General features: G+C 48.3%; 1 protein-coding gene across 1 annotated transcript; it reads right to left on the minus strand.

The window, feature by feature from the left end:
- Positions 1–10,924: 10,924 nt before the first annotated feature.
- On the minus strand, positions 10,925–17,882 carry LOC144179373 (uncharacterized). The gene has a single exon (XM_077707704.1). It carries the CDS (start codon positions 17,093–17,095, stop codon positions 12,623–12,625), a length of 4,473 nt encoding a protein of 1,490 aa, XP_077563830.1. The 5' UTR covers positions 17,096–17,882; the 3' UTR covers positions 10,925–12,622.
- Between the last annotated feature and the right edge of the window lie 3,843 nt (positions 17,883–21,725).

A 21,725-nucleotide genomic window follows, 5' to 3' on the forward strand; every position in this document is an offset into this window, starting at 1 on the left:
GTAGAGAGCTTAGTGTCCTTCAGAGTATGATGTCGCGAAATAGGCACGACCAAAGCACGCCGATTTCGAGCTTTTGTCGTCGCCCTTTCTGCGTCAACTTTTTTTCTTTCGCTTTTTTTCCCTTCCTGTGTTACGATGACCTAAAGTCTTTGCCAACCACACTTGCTAAGCCTATATTCAGAATTAACGTTACGTAACCTTAACGTCGGGTCTAATGACGTGCCAAGCAACGTCAGTCGAATTGTGCATAAACCCGCCGGAACGAATTGACGTCGTTAGGTCTGCGCTTCTTTCCTTGAGGCCTAGGTCGGATACCTCGATCGTTGAAACGCTGGAATCGTGCCTTTAGGTTGCCCGGGACATGAAACTCATCATTTGCATTTCTATAGTGACCACTCCTTTTATGGGCGCCGGGACAATTTATGCAGATGCTGTATCATGAGAAGCTTCCTTTTTCCTCCCCAGCCGCATCGAGTGCGAGACAAGCCTTATACATGTTCGTTTTTAAGGACTTTCAATTAGCATTTTCAAATGGCAAGGGTTCTCACCTGAAGACCGACGGTTCACTTACTTAAAAAGGCTGGAATAGGATTTATCTAAAACATTGTAGAAGAATGTTTAGAGGTAGTTTTTTGAAGAGTTTAGGATGTGTGCACATGTACGGAGAGTGGCGGGGTGTTTGCTGTTGGTTAATACAGCCAGAACATGAGGTATATACACTACGCAAGCCTAGGGTAAAAGAATCCGAAGCATACGTTCTTTGTCACCTCGCATATAACATCCAGGGCGTCAACGGTAGAAGTTTGCGATCATCTTCCGGCAGAGCTTCCTACGGACAACCTTCCCAGGCATCGCAAATAAGAAAATCCTCGACAAAGCAAAACACTTACTGAAGAGGCATGTCTCCACGGTGTGTGCAATGTCCTGTCGTTTTGAGCTAGAAACAGGCCCCTGAGGGCTGCTGCTGTTATACACTTGTGTACACTTTAGCCTCGCGAAGAGGGCCATCGCGAAATCTTGCTTGGCTAATCCGCGGGAGATACCCGTTGTCAATTTTATGTAGTCCCGCCCTAATGAACCCAGTGTACTACGTTTTGGCTATTTGCAGTTCGAAGATCAATTAGCTCAAAGTTCAGGCACGAAGTGGTATTGCTAGCTGTTTGTTTTCATTTTCAACAACATTTACCCATGTGTACATCTTCGGCTATGGCACCACTGGGAAATACGGAGAAGAGCTTGCGGTGTAACCAACATTTATTCTTTTGTAGTGACAGCTGTGTACAGCCTATTGCACCGTTTGTGTTTTTCTCGGTTATCATCCATCACTCCGTGTGCGTGCCCGTTCTTCTGTACTAATTGCTAGCCTGAATAAAACCAGTCGGAATCATACTTTGAGCATTTCCAGCTCCTACATGGTAATCTTTCTATTGAACAAAGTTAGTACCTTCTTTTCCTGCTTCCTCTCCAGTGCATCCAATGCTACGTCCCGATTCTGTTCTTCCCTGTACCGCCGTACAAAACTTCCCACCGAATGTGACATCGCTACAGTGTGACTTAGGAAAACAGGACGGAGGTCCCGGCTTCTGGTGTGCTATGTTGTTTTGAAAATATTTTAAATCATCAATACTTGTCGTGATGTCTCTGTGTTGTATTGGCGTTGTGTTCTAGATTGTTTGGTGTCGGTGTTCGAGGTTGTGTTTGAGTTGTCTGTAAGGACACTGAGTGGACTCTGAGGATTGAAGACCGGACTGTGTTAATGGTGGTGGTTATGATTGGTATTGCTTGCGTGGTTCGTGTCACGATTCCAGAGAGCCAAGGAAGGCCTGAGGGAAGTAGTTCGTCTCTGTTTTGTTTGGAATTCATAATTTTGAAACTGTACGAAATAATATTGGCAAAACATCGGGAAAAAACAGCGCGGGAGAGGGCAACGCCACAACCTTACTAAGATAAAAAAATAGTGCATATATTGTAGACCGGCAATAAATCTGTGCACATGTTCATCAGTGCCTGTAGTATCCTTTCTCTCTTTATCCCCGTCCCTGCGCTGTTTTCACCAATGTCATGCAACCAACTAGCGCAAAACTAAAGCTTCCTTCAATAGGAGGGCAATTTTTATTCCGAGTGTGATTCGAACCCATAACACTCGGATAAAGGGTCCAATGCTTTACCACTTGAACTCTATCAATACACCAGATATCATCAGGGAGGCATTGGTCAATCGACCTTCTGGTGGCTATCTTCAAGCCTAACTTTAACTACCCCAAAGTTTTGCCTAATGACATGTGCGAAGCGTCGTCGAACTTATTGTATTGCAAGCTGTGTGTACCGGGTCCCTCCCTTAGACGTGCATCCAACGAAGTGTTTGTTGTCTTTCCTTGAGCACGAAGGAGGTGCTTTGGTTTACATTCTGGCATCGTGCCTATACGTTTTGTGGGAAAGCAATCACTAGATTTCATTGCCACCACCGCCGCTATTTTTGTAGGCGGTGGCAGAGGTTAATAATACGTGGTGTCATGACACGTTTCTTTTCTTTCCCAATGGCTTCGCTTTCAAGTCGATCATTATCTTTCTGACCTTCCAATCTCCCTCTTCAATTCCCAACCCGAGTACTGCTCACGTTGTACTACTGTGGGGAAGCATTCGTCGCGTATCTCTACAAGACTGCAAATAACGACGATGGTAGTAAGGACCACGATGGGGATGGTGGCTCTTTTTCAATTATGACAACGACTAGCCTGACAAGTAATGCTTCATCTATGTGTGCTTCTCACCACCAACTGTTGCCAATATAATAATTATCCTTGTGAACATTTTTTTGTCTACAATGCCGATGATGACGACAAAAGGTCATCATGCACGCTCGTAGTTGTGATCAAAATTTTAATTAAAATCAGGCGCACATATCTCCTACAATAAAGTAAATGGCGGATTTTTGGTTCGGGTTGCGAATAAATATCACGGTGACATCCAGGTTAGGTTCTTTTCATTTGACGAAGTTCCGATATGCCAGCACGGGCCCGTAAACACCGAGTGGAAGCCCATATTTTGCAGGCTGATAACACGTTTATGTTTTTTTATTAAAGAAAGTTGGGTGTATTTGTGTGCGCTGATTCAATGACGCATGGAGTTCATTGAAGGGTCGGTGAAACGTGTTGTTCTTCTGTTGGTTGCGTTCGGCTTTGGCACGACTGTGTTTATTTAAACTAAGTTTCCTCCCCCAACAAGTGAACACGGTTCACGGAAAAAGTCTTTGTTTTTACTTCCTTCGACACATGCACCCGCGTGAGCCGCTCGCTCTCCTTTCAGCTACGTGATGTTTCTTTACTAAGAGAAGCCAGGATCACTCGTGCTGGAGTTTCTGTGACTAACATGTGGCTGGAAAATACTAGCCGATCGTATATATGTACTACTAAACACTTCGTAGCCCTGGCTGACCAAGTATAACCAAGCTTCTAGTGGACCGAACAATGGCCAGGTGCTCCGTGACATTGCCGCTTCGCAAGGTCATACGAAAAGACGAAAACTTGTGGAGGGTGTGTCATTCCCCCCCCCCCTTGTACTTCCCTGTTTTTGTGTGAAGTGATCGCTTAGCTCAATGTCTGCCACCACCGTTTCTTTCAAATTGCCGTATTAAAAAATAAGTTAAAAAAAAGTCTTCGTTAAAGGATCGTTTTTGTTCTGAGGACGTAATCGTGGACCCCATACTATCGTATGGTGGCAACCCTCTTCATTTCTGTGGTTGTCATGTCTTAGGCAGAGGCGCTGATGCCCACATTCTATAAATTTGACAAAGTACGGCGGGAACGCCTACTTAGAGTGTGGCAGCTCCAGCCGCCAGTGGTCGCTTGGCAATTTTTAACGCTTTAAGTTCCCAGGTATATTTACGTTGGAACGTGCTCTGTGTAAAAAACGCTTAATGGCCCCCATGGGGGCCATTGAGCGTAGATATTGGCTGAGAAAGAGTGGCAGCCGGTATCTACAAAACATTCCGCGAATTCCAACCTGCATTAGATCCGAGGCCTCATTCTCAGTGATGTGAATTCTCGCACGCAGAACAAACCCGGCCTTAAGAAACGCGACTAAAGTTAAGACGCTCAGAGTGCTACGAGGGTTACACGAGGTCGGCGAATGTCGGCCTTTGAAACAGGGGTTCGTGCTCGAAGAAGCTGATTCGACGCGCACCAGGGCACTGAAATGGTAACTGCTTGAATGATGGAAGGGCATTCAAATGCACAAAGCGACCAACAAATGCCACGGTCTCATGGTCACCGCACATCGCTAAGCGGCGACCTTACCGCTTCGCGTCCTTATTCTTTTTCGATCTTCTTCCTCCACGAGCGGGACCTTCCTCAAGGCGGGTGGACCGTTTTCTTTCGGCCCGCTTCCGCGGACGCTGTGTTGAAATATTCATGTGTCCGCAGCACCACTTCAGGTCGGGGCAACATCGACCACAACTTTCATTAAATCCTGATCCGGCCAAGTACAAATGCCAGTAAAGTTTAGTGGATATGGCCGTTGTCAGGAGGTTCAAGGCCTCCGGACAAAAGTCATACTTGCCAATTACCGTGAAAGGTTCCCTTGACCTTCGAAGTGTAGAAAGCGAGAAAAAGATAAAAGCGGGAGAAGAAGCTTGACGGCGCCGACAGTGTAATTGAGGAGCTTATTCACGCCAAAGGCGCCAGCGCTGACACGTCATTTCTGCGGCCACATGCGCGTCTACAGAGATTCGTTGAAGTAGTCGGCGCACCGGTCATTGACAGCGTTGCTGGGTGGCTTCATTAGCGGTGGCAAGCTGTCTTATTGTGCTGCCGTAACCTTCTTAAGCCGGTAACACCAGGGGTATCAACAGAGAGAAAGGGAAAACCCCGACGGCGTGGAAGCTTTTGTGCCGCTTCCAACTCCACTTCACTTGTAGCCGCGGTTTGTGAGAACAAATGGCAGCAACGTTTTCAGATGTTTTTTTGCATTCTGGGAAATCGTAGAAAGTACAATAGCTGCTCAGCACTGAGTCAGCATAGATACTTTGGGGGTCCCATGCAACAACCGGCATGTGCATTCTTGAGCTTTATTAGGAAATAGCGCTTTACACCAAAGTGTCTTTTCGCGGAGCTATAGCCTCACTAGCATGCGAGTGAAGTAGACACTTCGATTGAACGAGTGCTACTGTATCCCTGCCTAGCCATTAACACGAACAAAACCGAAAGTATCCGCTTTTTAACAAAAAGAAGGCGCCTGAGATAAACCTCAACTAATTTTTTGGCAATAAACAATAAATTGTGTTCGGTCGCAATAATTATTGGACATTTACTTCAACCACTGCGCCTGTTGGAAAAAACACATGGTGTTCTTGAGCGGCAAACTCTCCAGCGAATTAGGTACGCTAGGCGGGCTAAATCAATATTTCGTTTTCGAGGACTCCTAGATGCCTCCGTAATTTTCAAACGTTCATAGTACCTCGCTCTAATGTGGAGCGCCACCACACAAGGGGCCTAAATGACCTTCATGCGTTAAGTGAAAAGAATACGCGATTTACGGAAAATTTACCATGACAAGACCACTAATTACAATCATAATATTCATCATCATCCTAATAAATCAATTTATGTTTCCTGCAGAACGCCTTTGTTTTCTTCTCCCATGTTCTTTGAAAGCTTCTCCCATGGATCCCAAACGGCTCCTATTTTTCGCTCTGCGAATCCATTCCATGCAACCCGAATATTTTTACCTCAACCCTCTATTAAGTTTCGAGGACGTATTCTACTTCTCGTGCCGCCTCTCGGTGGCCTCTCTGTTACCCGAATGGTTTACCTTTTTTGTCAGCTCTTCTCATTACATGTTTGGCTGATTTCGGCCCAGTTTTTTTTTTTAATTCCAGCAGAATGTCCTCCGCCTGGCTTTGGTTACTATACAAGAGGCTCTTTCCCTCTCCCTAAGAATCACTCCCATCATTATTAGTTGTATGGCTCGTTGTCCTGACCTAAGCTCCTACAGACGGTAGCCTTTCTCTGGCAACTTAAACCCGAAAATTTTGGTCTGTCTGTAGGTCTCTCTGCCCCTCGATTCTGCATACTGTCCAAAAGTTGAAGGAATAGTTGAACAAGAGATTTACAAAAAACGAACTTTTACGAACGATTAATCTGGTAACGCATTTCATATCAGTCAACATTGTTCAGGAAAAAGAACGCGCTATGCATATTTTAGGCAGGGCATCAATATGTGAGGGAAACAAGCAATGCTTTTTATACTAAAAACATATTGGTTGTTGGTTTTTGCGCTAGCAAATAAATAATACGCGTTGGAAACAATGTCCCGACCTGAAAATGCAAAACGAGCACGCAACGACTCTGGATCACGTGGAGGCGTTGTAAGTTGGACAGTAACAAAAAGTACCGAAAGTACCAATAGGTATTTGCGCCGAAATCTCAAAAGTGCTTCGACCGAAATAAAAAAAAACTAGCATACTTAACATTCGTAGGACCCAAGCTTGAGTAGGCTTCATTCATAAGGCACCCGTCACCAGCATATCTTTCAGATAACTTAGAATCCATCCAAAACCGCGCCACCCGCTTTATCACAAGCTCAGAATTACAAATTGCAAAGCATGCTTACCGCACTGGACAGAGTTGAACCGTGGGCGTGAAAATTAATATGCAGGAAACTAAATTAATGATCAGTAATCTCGGGACAGCACAGCGGTTTGAGATAGGTAGCGAGGCAGTGGAAGGGGTAAGCGAATTTATCTACTTTGGCCAAGTTGTGACCCCGGATCCCAACCGTAAGGCACAGATAATTAGAAGGATAAGAATGGGGTGGAGTGCATTCGGCAGGCATTCTCAGATAATGAATGGCAGCCTACCTTTGTCCCCGAAGAAGAAAGTGTATGACAGCTGCATCTTACCGGTACTCACCTACGGGGAAGAAACGTGGAGGCTCACTAAAAGGGTTCAGCTTAAATTGAGGAGGACTCAGCGCGCATTGGAACGGAAGATGATAGGTGTAACATTAAGGGACAAGAAGAGAGCGGAGTTGGTCATGAAACAAACGCGTGTTAAGGACATATTCGTAGAAATTAAGTAGAAGAAATGGACGTGGGCAGGGCATGTAATGCGAAGGCAAGATATAACCGCTGGTCATTAAGGGTAACAGAGTGGATCCCTAGAGAAGGCAAGCGCTGCAGGGGGCGGCAGAAAGTTAGATGGGCAGATGAGATTAAGAAGCTTGCGGGGATAAATTGGTCACAGTTGGCACAGGACCGAGGTAATTGGAGAATAATGGGAGAGGCCTTTGCCCTGCAGTAGGCGAAGTTAGGCTGGTGATGATGAGGATGATTACTCTAATCATGTCGGCATAAGTTCACTCAAGCATTCTCTCGGCCTTCCTAGCCTTGCCTCCCGCCGAATAATTTCCCGCTTGTGCCTTCTGCCCACATTCTTTTACAACCCCCGGTCACGGAGCGCTCTCCTAGTAAAACCAACACCAACTTCCTCGCACTTGAACCACAGACATGCACTTGCACGTATCAACAGTCACACGTCATCCATGAATAGCTTATTTTTTCATACTCAATAACACTATAGAACGCATTACCCGATAGCATAATATCCTGTACTTACCGGAAAGTTTTCCGCGAAAAACTCATCGTTATCTTTCCAACCTAACCCCGCCCGCGTAGTCAACAGTTACACGTCCCGAAGAGGTTCCCACGGGAAGGAAAAAGTCAACGCCCTGACCGCCCATTGAGCGCCACGGCACCGCTTTGGCCGGCGCCGGGATTAGAGACGGGTTGAGGTGTCGGCGCCAGGCCAAACTGTTACTGGCCCCCATCTCCCCATACCCCACCCCCCAACAATAACTGTCTTCTTCTTGGACATGGCCAACCGTTCGGATTAGCCGCCGTGGTCACTGCGCGCGCCGTCGCCTCTTTGTGGCTTATGTCGCCGCCCCTCGCCCTGGCACAGACTTCCGTCCGCGTCAACGGGAGAGATATAGCAGGCAGGATTGGCCGCGGCCCCGGGCTTCTCGCGCTGGACACAAAACATGGCCAATTTTGCTGTCAAAGGGTTTCTGTCCGAGTGAAAGCCGCGGGGGAGGGCAGTGACCCCCTACCATCGCATTGCACAGCGGTACAAAAAACACGGATGGCGCGCGTTTTCCCTGGCTCATTTGGGCATGCACAGCTCCAAAGAAACCATGCAACAACTTAACTCCTATGTTTAGTGTGTTGTATTCAGCCCTGTCTTTTCATTATGTAAAACGCCGTTATACTTTTGCGGAACCTGTGTACTTTCTTCCATCAATCATACATCGTTTTTTTTTCTTGTCTTTCTTTCTTGTTGTATAATTGCCCTAGACCTGTCTTTCGTTCATGTGCACGCGGTTGTACTTTTCCCGGGACCTGTGTATTTTCTTATTCCTCCATCAATGATGCACATTTTTTTCTGGCTTATTGCTCCTTTCTTGTTTAATGAGTTATTCGATCCAAGCACCCCCCCCCCCCCGTTTTTTTTATGTAATGCCCTCGGGCCTTTAACGGTCAATAAATGAAATGAAATGAAGTGACATTCTACTCCTGATTTCCTTCTCACACGTATGACAGTTTTTTTTAGAACAAGTATACCGACCATCGCTGGTGTTTTTCGACAGCGCCACGTCTACAATCCTTCGGCAGTTCTAATCTAATCACATTTTACTACGTAAACGGGTAATATTATGTATTTAGACAGAATATTCACGTAATAACAGGGTCAGAAGCACTGACGGTACGGAAATTTCGAGACTATCAAATATATAATCCCTTGACCATTTAGCGACATAGTTAATTAATACCCTGCTGAATCCCGCGTTGGCTATGTGGATAACGCGGTGTGCTGCCGAGTCCAAGGACGTGAGTTGGATTCTCGTCCGCGGCGTCCGCTTTTCAGACTAAGGCGAAAAGTAAGAACGTTTGTGTGTTTTGGGTACACATTAAAGTACGTCAGGTGGTCAAAATTAATCTGGAGCATCTACTACTGCGCGCCCGCATAAAGAATCGGCTTGTTAAATGCCCGATATATGCATTATTATAGTACCTTAAAGCAAGGGTCAGCAACCTGGAAGCAAGGGTCAGCAACCCGTGGCCTGCGGGCCGCATGCGTCCCGCTCTTTCCAGTGACGCTGGTGACGCCCCGCGGAAATCCGGGAGACTGTGATCGGCGGACCGGTTGCTCCTTCGGAGGCGGCCGGGGTCATCCGCGCGGCCTCGCAGAACCGGAAAGAAAATAGTAATCTAAAGTATAGTAATTGATAATGCCGTATAAATATCGGAAAATATAGGCTAAACCAGCGTTCATATTTTCTCAACTTTCTTGACGACATAGAAGCTGTGGATAAATTGAAAACATGTGGACCTCATCGGTGTCTGCTGCGGGAAAAAAAAACGCAAGCCGTTGAACCCACCCGTGCGTACTTGGTGTATAAAATAATCATTACTGAGTTACGATTGCCACGATTAATAGCGCCTTGCTGTGAGGACATCGCTTTTGTAAGCTTTTTGTGTAACCTTGTGATTTTTTTTTCGGATACTATTTACATTAATTGCCGCATAAACCGATCTTGCCTCAATTCCACTATAAAACATATAAGCAGTACAGGCTCTCCTATCCGCTTGCTTTGATTTGGAATAAAAAGCAAATGAAAACTTTTTTGCACGCGAAGGCGAGAAGCAAATGTCGTGATGCGTTTATTGAATAATGACTCAATAGTATAAATAATTAGGTTGAAGCAAGATGTTTTAGCAATAACAATTACTTCGGGTCTTGTAGTTCAAATTCCAGCTCTTGAATGCATTTCGTAACAGCCGTTTTTGTTTTGGCGATAAGCATCTACGCTTTTAGAAATCTTACCGGCAGTGAAATCAACATAACGTAATTTCAGCAAGAATATTTCTCTACAAACAATTATCACAAGCCACAAACGCTATAAAGGAATGTCTGTATTCTTATGTGCGCTTCAACACCCCACGCCAGTGTATGCTATAGTACACATGTGCGCGTAAGTACGTAGGCCTTTTTTTTTCATGCAATGCTAACGTGTTCGCTTGTTTACCGCTTCATACGACGTAATGGGAGCCTCCCTCGTCTTCGCGAGTTTACTGCCCAAAGTAAAAACTAGGTTTTACTACACCCATGCAAATCACTGCAATACACACATATCACCCGCGCATAGTGCCTATGGTGTTCTGCTTAGCAGACACACAGGGGATTGTTCTGAGGCGTGGTTGTTCTTAAACCACTTGTGTTTGGCCTGAACCGTGCGCAGCGGATTGCCCCGCACGCGGCTCCTTTTACGCCGCAACCGACGTCCTGAAAGGAATCTAATGTTGTCTCGCATTCAGCAACGTACGCCTGTGTTCATTTTTCAAGAAATTAATTGTTTCTAGCGTAAATACGGGCTTTTAGGCCGCTACTGAAGCTGGCGCGCATAATACACAGGGGCCCGATCGCCATCTCGTCCGCCATTGCCAATTTCCGTAGCGCCACCTGCAGGCGCTGAAAAGAGCGTATTATGCTCCCACCAGTACGGCCTCAGAACCCCCACCCCTCCTACTGTCATTTCCTGTCTAAAGGCCGACACGCCTGTTTTGACCTCAAATGAGCGGTCAATGGACAGAGAAGGGCAAGGATAGAGAATTCATAGCTTCTAGTTGGCATTGTCCTCCATCTTTGCACTTAGCCAGATTATTGTCAAGTAATATTGTCAATTCGCTGATTTTTTTTTCTTTGCCTGCAAAACCTGCTTCCCCCCACTCGATTTGCCTTCCGGCGCTCCGCTGTGCCCTCAAGCCACTCGGCCCTGCACCTTTAAAATGTTGCCGACCCCGGTCTTAAAGCATCGTGCCTAAAAAAACGATATGCGTTAGGGCAGTAAGAAATGACGAAAGCGGGTATGGAATCTCTAATCACACCCATATTTTTTTCCTTTTAATTGCGGAGCAGATTCCACATTGTGACAATCAGATTTCTTTTTCTATTTTGTATGCTCCCGACATTTCCCGCACGCAATGACACGTCCTACTCAGACATTTAGTATCAATTATTCGTTTGTCGAGACAGTAGCTTCCTTGTGCTTCAGCCTTGAGGCACGAGGCTGCCGGCTGTGTCCGTGTACGTTGCATTTGTCTCGTTTACTCCGGCAGCGATATGTGTCTCGGGAACTTGTAAATACGCCCTTTCATGGGTTAGCAATACTTCCAGTGGAGGCATCCAATGTAGGTACGAGTGAGCCGCTAGCCTTCCAAATGAAAGGTTTTAGTCTTTTAACGCCGTGTTGGAGAAAATAACGGTCTCAATCTCTAGAGCAGCCCTCGTTCCCTCATCGATTATCGAGGTGACTCGAATATTTGTAGCGCGTCACGTCGAAGTGCGAAGAAAAAGTGTAGGCTTCGAGAACCGACCTCTGTAAAATGCGAAGTGATCGGAAGCAAACAAAAACAAGTTGTACGCTCTTCGATGTTTGTACTGTTGCGACCGGGCGGGGGCACCCGATCCAAGCTCCGTGGCCTCCGACATACGAGTGGTAGCGTGTATGATGCGGGCGGCCAGCCGCTGTTGCAGCCGTGAAGAAGTCCAGAAGCCGTAGGCTAACGTAACTGTTTACTTCATAGCGAGAGGTGAGCCGAAGCCAAAGAACAATGCCCCGACGGGCGAGGTTACAATACAGGACTCGAGCAGAGCGACAACATCGATTCGCTGCTCTAACAGGAATGGTTTACAACGCTTGGGAGCTCTATTTATACCCGAAAGCGGTAACGGTCAAACGCCAACACGCTGGAACACGCACTACACTCTTTCCAGAGTTCGTAAGCTGTTCATAGCCTCGGGCACGTTGAGTCCGAGAGAGGGGAGAGAGGAGGACTCCGTTGCGATCACCGGGGCCTGCCTCTGTGTCCTTGAAGAGCGTGGAGACGAGCCGTTCAGGCAGCCGCCGAAGTTCAGCCGCCGCAGGCAGCCGCCGAATGCGCAGAGAGCGAAGCGTCTGACGAGGCTTGTCGCAACTTGCTGCCGACATGGTGGCGCCTGTTTTCGAAGGAGCACGCAGGGGCTTCGCCGCACAGCCGAGGAGTGATGCGGGACAGTACGGCGGCGCTGGCCCATTCGTAACAGCTTCTCCGCCGGGGGTCCGAGATCCCGATGGATAAGGGTCTGCAACCGTTGTCCGGAGGGATGCTGTCGAAGTGAAGTGTTCGGCAGACGCTCGACTCCAGGCCTTGGCTGTACGACACCGTGCTGGAGCTTCACCGGGCGGGTCACTGGACGAGTAGTGGCTCCCCAAGAACGTCTCTGGCTTGGTCAGGCAAGCAACAGAACAACACAGCAAGACACAACCGCATCGCCGGCAAGTGCGAAGACAAATCCACACTGAAGATCTACCAGGCTTTTAGTTGCGAAAAAGTACGCGAATAACTAACTACTCTAGTTATATTTTTGCCCAGCAGTACTTTAGACACGTGAACAAACCTGAAAGTTGACATTTCGCGTGATTGGAAATGTCCCACACAAAAAAACTGCAATCGTAAAGGGCGAAACCTGTTCCAGGAAAAACAATGAAATTGAGAAAGTCAGGCGTCTACAGGCCATTTCTTGCCTTAAGGACTCCGACTTAAGCCATCAGCATTGCCATTCAGCTTCCCCTTTTTGTACCGCACTTCAAACGTATACTGCTGCAGAGCCAGACTCCAGCGTAGGAGGCGACCGTTCTTTGAGGACATCGTGTGCAGCCACGTGAGAGGGCAGTGGTCGGTCTCTACTATAAACTTCGAGCCGGCGAGGTAGCAGGCCAGTTTTTGCACCGCCCAGACGAGACACGCACACTCCTTTTCGGAGGCGCTGTACGCTTCTTCACGAATCGTCAGCTTACGACTTGCGTATAATACTGGGTGCTCCTCATTGTCGTCAGCTTTCTGACACAAAACTACGCCCATCCCACGGTCACTAGCATCACACTGGACCACGAAGGGCTTTGTGTAGTCTGGCGAGTTCAGTACAGGGTGGCTAGTTAGAGCATTTTTCAGGCCGGCGAACGCCTGCTCTTTTGTTTCGTCCCACGCGACTGATAGCGGTTCGTTTTTACGAAGCGCGTCGGTTAGAGGGCTAGCCAGCTCAGAGTACCTCGTAATGTACCTCTGATAGTAACCTGCGATTCCCAAGAACGACCTAATGTCTGTCTTGGTTCGGGGCTGCGGGAAGTCTCGGATTGCCGCTACCTTAACTGCAGAAGGTCGGCGATGACCCCTACCTATAACGTGACCAAGGTAAGTGACTTCCGCGCGGGCCATTTGACATTTAGGTGCCTTGATCGTTAAGCCAGCTTCACGCAAACGTAAAAGCACGGAGCGCAGGTGTTCCAGATGCTCCGGCCACGAGGCGGAATAGATAGCCACGTCGTCTAAATAGGGCAACGCAAAGTCGTCGAACCCCCGTAACACTTTGTCCATGAGACTTGAAAAACAGTATGGCGCGTTTTTCAGCCCAAAACTCAAAACCTTTGGTCGGAAGGTCCCCATGGGTGAAATAAACGCCGCGTAACGGCTAGCTTCCTTCGTCAGCGGAACCTGCCAGTATCCCCGCACTAAGTCAAAAGTGGAAATGAAGCAAGCGCTGCTTACTTTCTCGATACGTTCCTCTATGTTCGGTATCGGGTAGGTTTGGTCTCTGGTGATAAGGTTTAACTTCCTATAGTCTACACATGGTCGCGGATCCTTGCCAGGAACTTCAACCAGTATCAGGGGTGAAGTATAGTCGCTCTCGCAAGCCTCTATCACATCCAGAGCCAGCATTTTCTGGATTTCAGTTTCCAGAATTTCGCGCTGTCGCGGCGACACTCGATACGCCTTTGAACGCACGGGCTGGGAAGACGTAAGCTCGATGTCATGCGTTAAAAGGGAAGTTCTGCCGGGCTTATCCGAAAACCGGTCCGAGAACTCTTCCAACAGTGCCTCCAACTCACGTCTTTGGTCAGGCTCCAGCTCCGCCTTCGTTACTAGGTCGTTAACGAGTCTACTCGTGCCGTCATGGGTAAGCGGACCCAATTCCGGAATCTCGGGGGGAATCTCCTCGGGTATGTTAACTAGCATCTGCACCACCGCTTCCCTCTGCTTGTAGGGCTTTAGTAGGTTGCTGTGGTATACTTGTTGGAGCTTGCGTTTTCCAGGTACGCTCACAACGTAGTTAGTTTCAGACAATTTTTGAAGGATCTTTGCCGGGCCCTCCCACTGAACTTCTAGTTTGTGGCGTTGAGACGGCCGCAAAATCATTACCTGGTCTCCCACCTCAAACTGACGTGCCCTGGCTCCCTTGTCGTAGTAGGGTTTTGACTTTTTCTGGGCTGTGCTCATTGCGGTGCCCGCTAGCTGCTGTGCCCTATGCAAGCGGTCCATCAGCGAGAGTACGTATTCTACAACCATCGGGTCTTCGCCCCTACCTTCCCACGATTCCCGGAGGATGCGGAGGGGGGAACGTAACGAGCGCCCGTAAACAAGTTCCGCTGGCGTGAACCCGGTCGTCTCGTGAGGAGCCGTTCTCAAAGCAAACATAGCGGCCGGCAAACACAGCTCCCAGTCAGTCTTTCGTTCGTAGCACATGGCTCTGAGAACGCGCTTCATTACTGAGTGAAGCTTCTCGACAGAGTTCGACTGAGGATGGTACACGGAACTATGAATGAGTTTTACTCCGCACTTCTCGAGAAACGTCGTCGTTAGTGCGCTCGTAAAAACTGTACCCTGGTCTGACTGTATTTCCGCCGGGAAGCCAACCCTGGCGAACACTGACAGTAGGGCGTTCACAATTTCCACTGAGCTCAACTCCTTCAAGGGCACGGCCTCGGGGAACTTAGTAGCAGGACAGAGCACTGTCAAGATGTGACGGTAGCCAGAGGTCGTCACGGGCAGTGGGCCAACCGTGTCGATCACGAGACGGCGAAAAGGCTCCGTGATAACCGGCACAAGTTTCATGGGCGCTTTGGTTTTGTCTCCTGGCTTGCCCACTCTCTGGCACACATCGCAAGTGCGCACAAAGTTTTCGACGTCGCGAAAGCATCCTGGCCAGTAGTACTCCTGCAATAGGCGGTCTTTTGTTTTTCGTATGCCTAGGTGCCCTGACCACGAGTTGCCGTGTGCGAGACGCAACAAATCCTGACGATAGACCTGCGGGACAACTAATTGGTCATACTCCACCCCTCTCCGGTCTCGATACTTGCGGTAAAGTATCTCCTCCCTCGCCTGGAACCTTACGTTCTTTTTCGCAACCCCTTCAGTTACATTATCCAGTAACTTTTCCAGCGTGTGATCTTTTCTTTGCTCCGCGCTCAGTGCCGTACTACCGACGTGCAGCAACCGCTCTAAACTTTCCGACGTAGGTGCTACAAAAAGCTCTGCCAGAGAATCATCTGTTTCGGCGGGCTGCTGCTGCTGCTCGACACCCGCGATCTGAACCTGCAAGGAGGCCGACTGGCCGCGTTCGGAAGCAACGTCGGCGCTAGTCGCAGCAAGCTTCCCCACCTCCTCTCTTCGCGAATCGTTCCTGCTTTCAACCGCCGCCCTTGCTCCGAGTTCGCGAGCCTTCGAGCGCGTCAGCGCGAACACTATCCCTTCCCCGAAAACGAGTCCCCTCTCGCGCAGCAGCTGATCGGACCTGTTCGAGAAAAGATACGGATACTGTGCCGGAAGGCTGGGAGAGACAGCGGCCTCGGTTTCAAGCTTTCCGAAGGGACCATCGATGGTTATCCTGGCGATCGGAAGACACACGCTTTGCGCTTCTACGGCCTGCTTTATCCACGCGCAATCGCCCGTGAATTGGTGCGGTTCGACGTAGGACGGGTGGACCACGTCCATTGTTGCTGCGGAATCGCGAAGCACTCGGCACGGTTTGCCGTTAACTGCAAGCTCGCGTACGTAGGGCTCTAAAAGTTGTCTGCTCTCCTCATCCTGGTGTACTATGTGAAAGACAAGCTTGCCCTTTTTGCAACTAACTGCGAAATGCCCTGTCTCGCCACAATTGTAGCACGCGGACTGCTTGCGCGCTTCGAAAGCCTTTTTTCGGCGCTGTGCCTCTGCGTTTGCGCTCTTTTCGTTTTCCGAGCCCGTTTCATTATTCGCGGATTCGGTCACTTTTGCTCCGCTCTTTTCGTAGGGAGCTCTGCCTTTCGGCCCTAACTTATCAGGCCTCGGCCTGAACTCTTTTTGGCCGTCTTTCGGCCCCTGCGCACCTCGACGTGCGATGAACTCGTCGGCTAGTTGAGCTGCCTTATCTACAGTATTTACCCCTGGCCTATCTTGCACCCAGAGTCTCAGGTTTTCAGGTAGACGGCGGTAAAACTGCTCAAGACCGAAGCACTCAACTACCTTGTCGTGCTCTCCGAAAGCCTTTGCCTCTTTGAGCCACTCTTCCATGTTTGCCCTCAGCTTGTAGGCGAACTCAGAGTATGACTCGCCCCTGGCTTTCTCGGCTTCACGGAACTTCTGGCGAAACGCCTCTGCTGACAGCCTGTACTTACGCAGGAGGCTAGACTTGACTTTCTCATAGTCCTCCGCCTCCTCCTTTGGCAAGCGGGCCATCACGTCGGATGCCTCACCTGGCAAAAGCGTAAGCAGCTTTTGCGGCCATGAGTCTCGGCTAAACTGGGCCCTCTCACACGTACGCTCGAAGTTGACCAAAAAAAGACCGATGTCTTCTCCTACCTTGTAGGGTCGCATTAGGTCACACATTCGCAACGTAGGTCGCTCAGTCGCCGCAGACTGCACGCTTGGCGCGCTGCTGTCACTCTCACGCCTAGATCGAGATGCCTCGATGTCAAGACGTTTCATTTCCAGCTCATGCTGTCGCTCCTGTTCTCGCCTTCTATCCTCGCGTTCCTCACGCTGGCGCTCAGCCTCTGCAGCCTGACGTTTAGCGGTCTCCCTGCCATTGATGGTCTCAATGCAATCAGACAGCTCGTCATCGTCAGCGCCAACAGCGAGTATAGCCTGTATCAGCTCTGGCTTTCTCAGTGCGTCCGTAACATCCAAGCGCAACTCTTTTGCAAGCTCCAACAACTGCGGTTTTTTCAACGCTTTCAAATTCATGGCCGGTCTAGAGTACTGCTTTCCCACTGCTCCAAAAATGTTTTGCGCGAATAACCCACGCGACAAAAACACGCCCTACCAGCTATCCTCAGCAGCCTGGTAAAACTCAGTGAAGAAAAGTCCCGCACTCACCCTTGACCGCCGTGAATTCTGCGAAGTCCGAAGCCGCCTTGACGTCCGTGGTGTTGGGTCTCGCACCGCTGGCCTCAGGTGTTACGAAGTTGCCATCCGACCGCTGCCAACCAGTTGTTGCGACCGCGAAGGCCGACTGCAGCCGGGAAGACGTCCAGAGCTGACAGGCCAGCGTAAACGTTTTCTTCATAACGAGAGGTGAGCCGAAGCCAAAGAACAATGCCCCGACGGGCGAGGTTACAATACAGGACTCGAGCAGAGCGACAACATCGATTCGCTGCTCTAACAGGAATGGTTTACAACGCTTGGGAGCTCTATTTATACCCGAAAGCGGTAACGGTCAAACGCCAACACGCTGGAACACGCACTACACTCTTTCCAGAGTTCGTAAGCTGTTCATAGCCTCGGGCACGTTGAGTCCGAGAGAGGGGAGAGAGGAGGACTCCGTTGCGATCACCGGGGCCTGCCTCTGTGTCCTTGAAGAGCGTGGAGACGAGCCGTTCAGGCAGCCGCCGAAGTTCAGCCGCCGCAGGCAGCCGCCGAATGCGCAGAGAGCGAAGCGTCTGACGAGGCTTGTCGCAACTTGCTGCCGACATGGTGGCGCCTGTTTTCGAAGGAGCACGCAGGGGCTTCGCCGCACAGCCGAGGAGTGATGCGGGACAGTACGGCGGCGCTGGCCCATTCGTAACAGTACGAATTAAAGCAAGTGTCGGAAAGATTACACGATCAACGCGGTGCCCTCTACAGCACGTGTGTAGCATCCAAACGACGGTGTGCGTGCTACATTTTTGCAGGGACTTCATCTGTCTGCGGGGATTTTAAGAAGAAAAATACGGGGTTCAGTTCCCATCTTTGCAGAGTGCCAAAACGAAAGGAAAAAAATAATAGGTGTGGAAAGGACCAGGAGACTGAAAGAACTAAAAAAAGACAAAATCAAAGGCCTGGGCATGACTTTAGAGCATTTACACTAAAACAAGAGCACGAAAAACTCTGCCCGAAAATTTATCCGCAGCCTGTAGTCAAACCCACATAGTTGTAAACATGTACAACCATGATCAAAAGTTTTCGGACCAGGTAAATGGCAATTTTACGTTATTTATCTTCCTATAGCACCCTGACAAACTGCCGAATGCATGCGACATGTTGTATAAGTATTGAACTCATGAAAACTACCCCACATAGTACTCCGGGCTGCAGTGCGGTAGAGAATTCACTAAGAAATGCTGCTTTCGTGGTCCAAAAACTTCTTCTCTTGGGTGTACTTCTTAACTACTCTCGGAAGTACTTGAAAAATTGGCTTATAGCGAAAAGTTGAACTAAAAGCTACACTACGACTACAAAAGACAAGTGTCGTTCCAGTCCCTACCATTTAGTTTTTAGCAATTTTGTTTGAGGGTGTACAGTAGGGCATTGACAGTGAGATAAATTGGTATGCTGGTTGCTCAGCTGTAGCTTAAAAGTTTGCTTGTTGGTTGGATCAGAAGGTTCCTATCTCAGACTTCACGCACTCCGCCGCTTTCTCCGAAACAAGCTCACAGCTATTTTTGGGTGAACCCGTTAGTTCAACCTCGACCGTAACATTTTGCTACCATCGTCATCCACAAGAAAAAAATAAATCAGTTATACCGGGAACCCCCTTGTGAGTGTCTGGGGAGGACACAAGCGTCTCAACCATTTCTTCTGGTCAAGATCGCAGAGATGTTATCACGGCTTTACACTGCCGTTTTTCGATCCGATATCAATGTCTAGAATCAGTCTGACGGCTTTATATAAGTTAGCGGGCCGTACTGTGAAACGAACTGTTTCAGTGAAAGTTCAATGATCAGTGAAACGGATTATGGAAGCTAAGTGTGCAAAGATGTCTAAAAAGGACTCAGCCATACGCCGAAAGGGAATAACAAATTCATCTGATAAGGGTAACAGCGTTATACTAGATTCCATCTTAAAAAAGTATTAATTCTGCGGAGAGATAACCAAAGGCATCCCAGGTCTTTAATGTATTTTTAGGCGTAGAAGGCCTTTAGCTGTAGCAGATTGACCCTCCAACTTCTAGAGAATATTCTTTAAGGGAACTGAACAGATCAGCCCCACACAATATCTGCGCATGCGTGCATGGGTGAGTGCTTGCACCTCTTGCACGGATGAAGAAAATTATTATCAGTTTGTGGACCCAACCTAAGCTCCACAAGCATTGAGGCTGAAACCATAACCACAGCGCGGGCAATCGCGTTGACTAACAATGATGAGATAGGGGTGTTTTATTCAGAAGTTTTGTTTCATCCATTGTCATGAGCATCAGCATTTTTGGGTTCACTGCACGAGAAAGGTCTATCCCAAAGATTTCTGGCTGCTTCTAACGCGAGTCTGCCGTGTTAATTCTCTACCCCAGAATTTAAGCATGGAGCACTTTAGGGGCCCGGCTTGCCGTCCAGGCTCATCCGGGGCCACGGTGTTCAGCAACCGTAGCCACAACGTCACGCACCCAACAGAGGCTTCGAATAGATAACCGCTTCGCTGGTCGGTATCGATCCTGGGTCCCTGGCGTTACGAAGCTGATGTCTATCCCATTGCGCCACAGAGGCATACGTCACTCATACGCGAAGTGTTGCGGGGGATCGCGCTGCGAGATTGACACGGAGGTTGCTGTTGCTCGACCGCAAATAAGTACACAATAATATAAGGCTGAGTCCAATCTCACGGCAGCCGTGAGAATTACCTCCGGGAAATTCTCACGGCAGTTTCCATAAAAGCTGGCTGGCGGAACATTTGCGGAATAATATTACGTCCCAACGTAACCTAACGTAACATAACCTGACCGAACCCTACCTAACGTAACCCAACGCGTCATAACCTACCCAAATCCTGCCAAACTGCAACAAACCCAGTCTAACACAGCCCAACGACACAGAACACAACCTGTATTAAACGTAATTCAACCAATTCTAGAAGTCCTGTGCGTCGTTCTCTTGATATAGAAAAACCAGAGTAAAAAAAGCACTAACAAAATCACGATGGCCAAAAAATTCCGAAGGCTACAAAAAAAAAAAACATCCCAACGTCGGACGCGAACCCGAGCTTTCTCGTTTAAAGGAGCCATGAAGAGAAAATACAACTTCGTTTACTTTGAAAGAACTAGGATTCAGTATCTCACTCAGCTCCATTAGAGCCACAAAAGACGTTTTTTTAACGAAAAAAAAGCAAGAAGTATTTAAAAACTTTCAAATTTTGCGCCACACTGACGTGTTATGAGCAAGAATGACGTCACACGGGCCAACAATAAAACATAATTTTCAGTGCGTTAACTGCACATTAGCATTGAAGTGATGCAGTCATATGGAACTAGAGGTCCCATTACAGACGTCCAGTCATGTGTCGTCGCGGCAGGTCAGTTAGGCGGCCGCCAATCGCACAAACAAGGTTCCGTGACGTCATAGAAAAGTTGCGGGAAATTGGCTAGGGGGTCGCCACGGCTTCACACGTTTTCTTTAATATCTCCGTTATTTGTTCGAAGATTGCGATGATAGTGGTATCATTGTTATCGGGACTAAGCAGTCTTTCTGTTAAACCAAACTTGTATTTTGTCTTCATGGCTCCTTTAATACCGAGCACTATGCCACAGCGCTACAGGAGCAGCTGTAGACAGGGCTTTTAGGGGGATATTTATCAGATTGAATCTCCGCGTAGCGTGCTTAGCCAATAAGAAGCGACTGCCGTGAGAAATTTCTGGCGGTAATTCTCCCGGTTGCCGGGATAATAGACACTACCATAGTATAAATGGGGAAAAAATCTTGAACTAGCTCATTATTACCCAAAATCGATTAACACTCAATCCGGTGCCTTTTATAGGCCTTTCCATGGGTTGCGGCGCCCTCTCTCGACTGCTTTCGGTATCAACGCCAGGCTGATACTGAAACTAGTCAAGAAGTGGCACCACAGCCACTCTGGCGAATCGCAGCTTCGCACTTCGACAGCTTTCACGGTGAGTGCAACTACTTTAATTTTTTGTAGTTCATCTCTCCGTCCCATCTTACGTCTTCCCCGTTCAGTTTACCATACCTTGGCGGCCATTCCGTTGAACGGGTAATTAGTCCATATGCTTTCCGTTTTAATCACAAAGTTATCCTCGAAGAGACATTACTAAGTTGTAGTCATTTCACTGTGAATCCACGGCCGTTTGTATATTTTGCCATCAATAAGAACTGATAAATTGAAAAACGCCTGGCGTTTGCTGGACAAAGTTTAGGGATTTTGCGCAAGTGCAACCAAAACAAACACTTTGCTTCATTTCACGTAGTGAATTCGAGATTAGGCCGAGAGCGAGGTGTTGCTTCTTAGTGATTTTTTTTATTCTTGATTTGGCGGGCATAGGGGTGTCAAAGGTAGTTGTGTATATGCGAATTGGCAAAGACATTTAAACGGCACACAATTGGTTCTAGTAAACATGTACAGCCTCCGAAATTTTTAATAATATAGCGGGAGCGACGATCGATCGGCATGT

Source organism: Haemaphysalis longicornis, unplaced genomic scaffold, assembly GCF_048455015.1.
Source record: "Haemaphysalis longicornis isolate Haplotype H1 unplaced genomic scaffold, Haemaphysalis longicornis Haplotype H1 scaffold_4, whole genome shotgun sequence".
NCBI classification, from domain to species: domain Eukaryota; kingdom Metazoa; phylum Arthropoda; class Arachnida; order Ixodida; family Ixodidae; genus Haemaphysalis; species Haemaphysalis longicornis.

Coding starts and splice junctions, on each gene's coding strand:
- LOC144179373 (XM_077707704.1), bottom strand. CDS start 17,095: ATGAATTTGAAAGCGTTGAAAAAACCGCAGTTGTTGGAGCTTGCAAAA.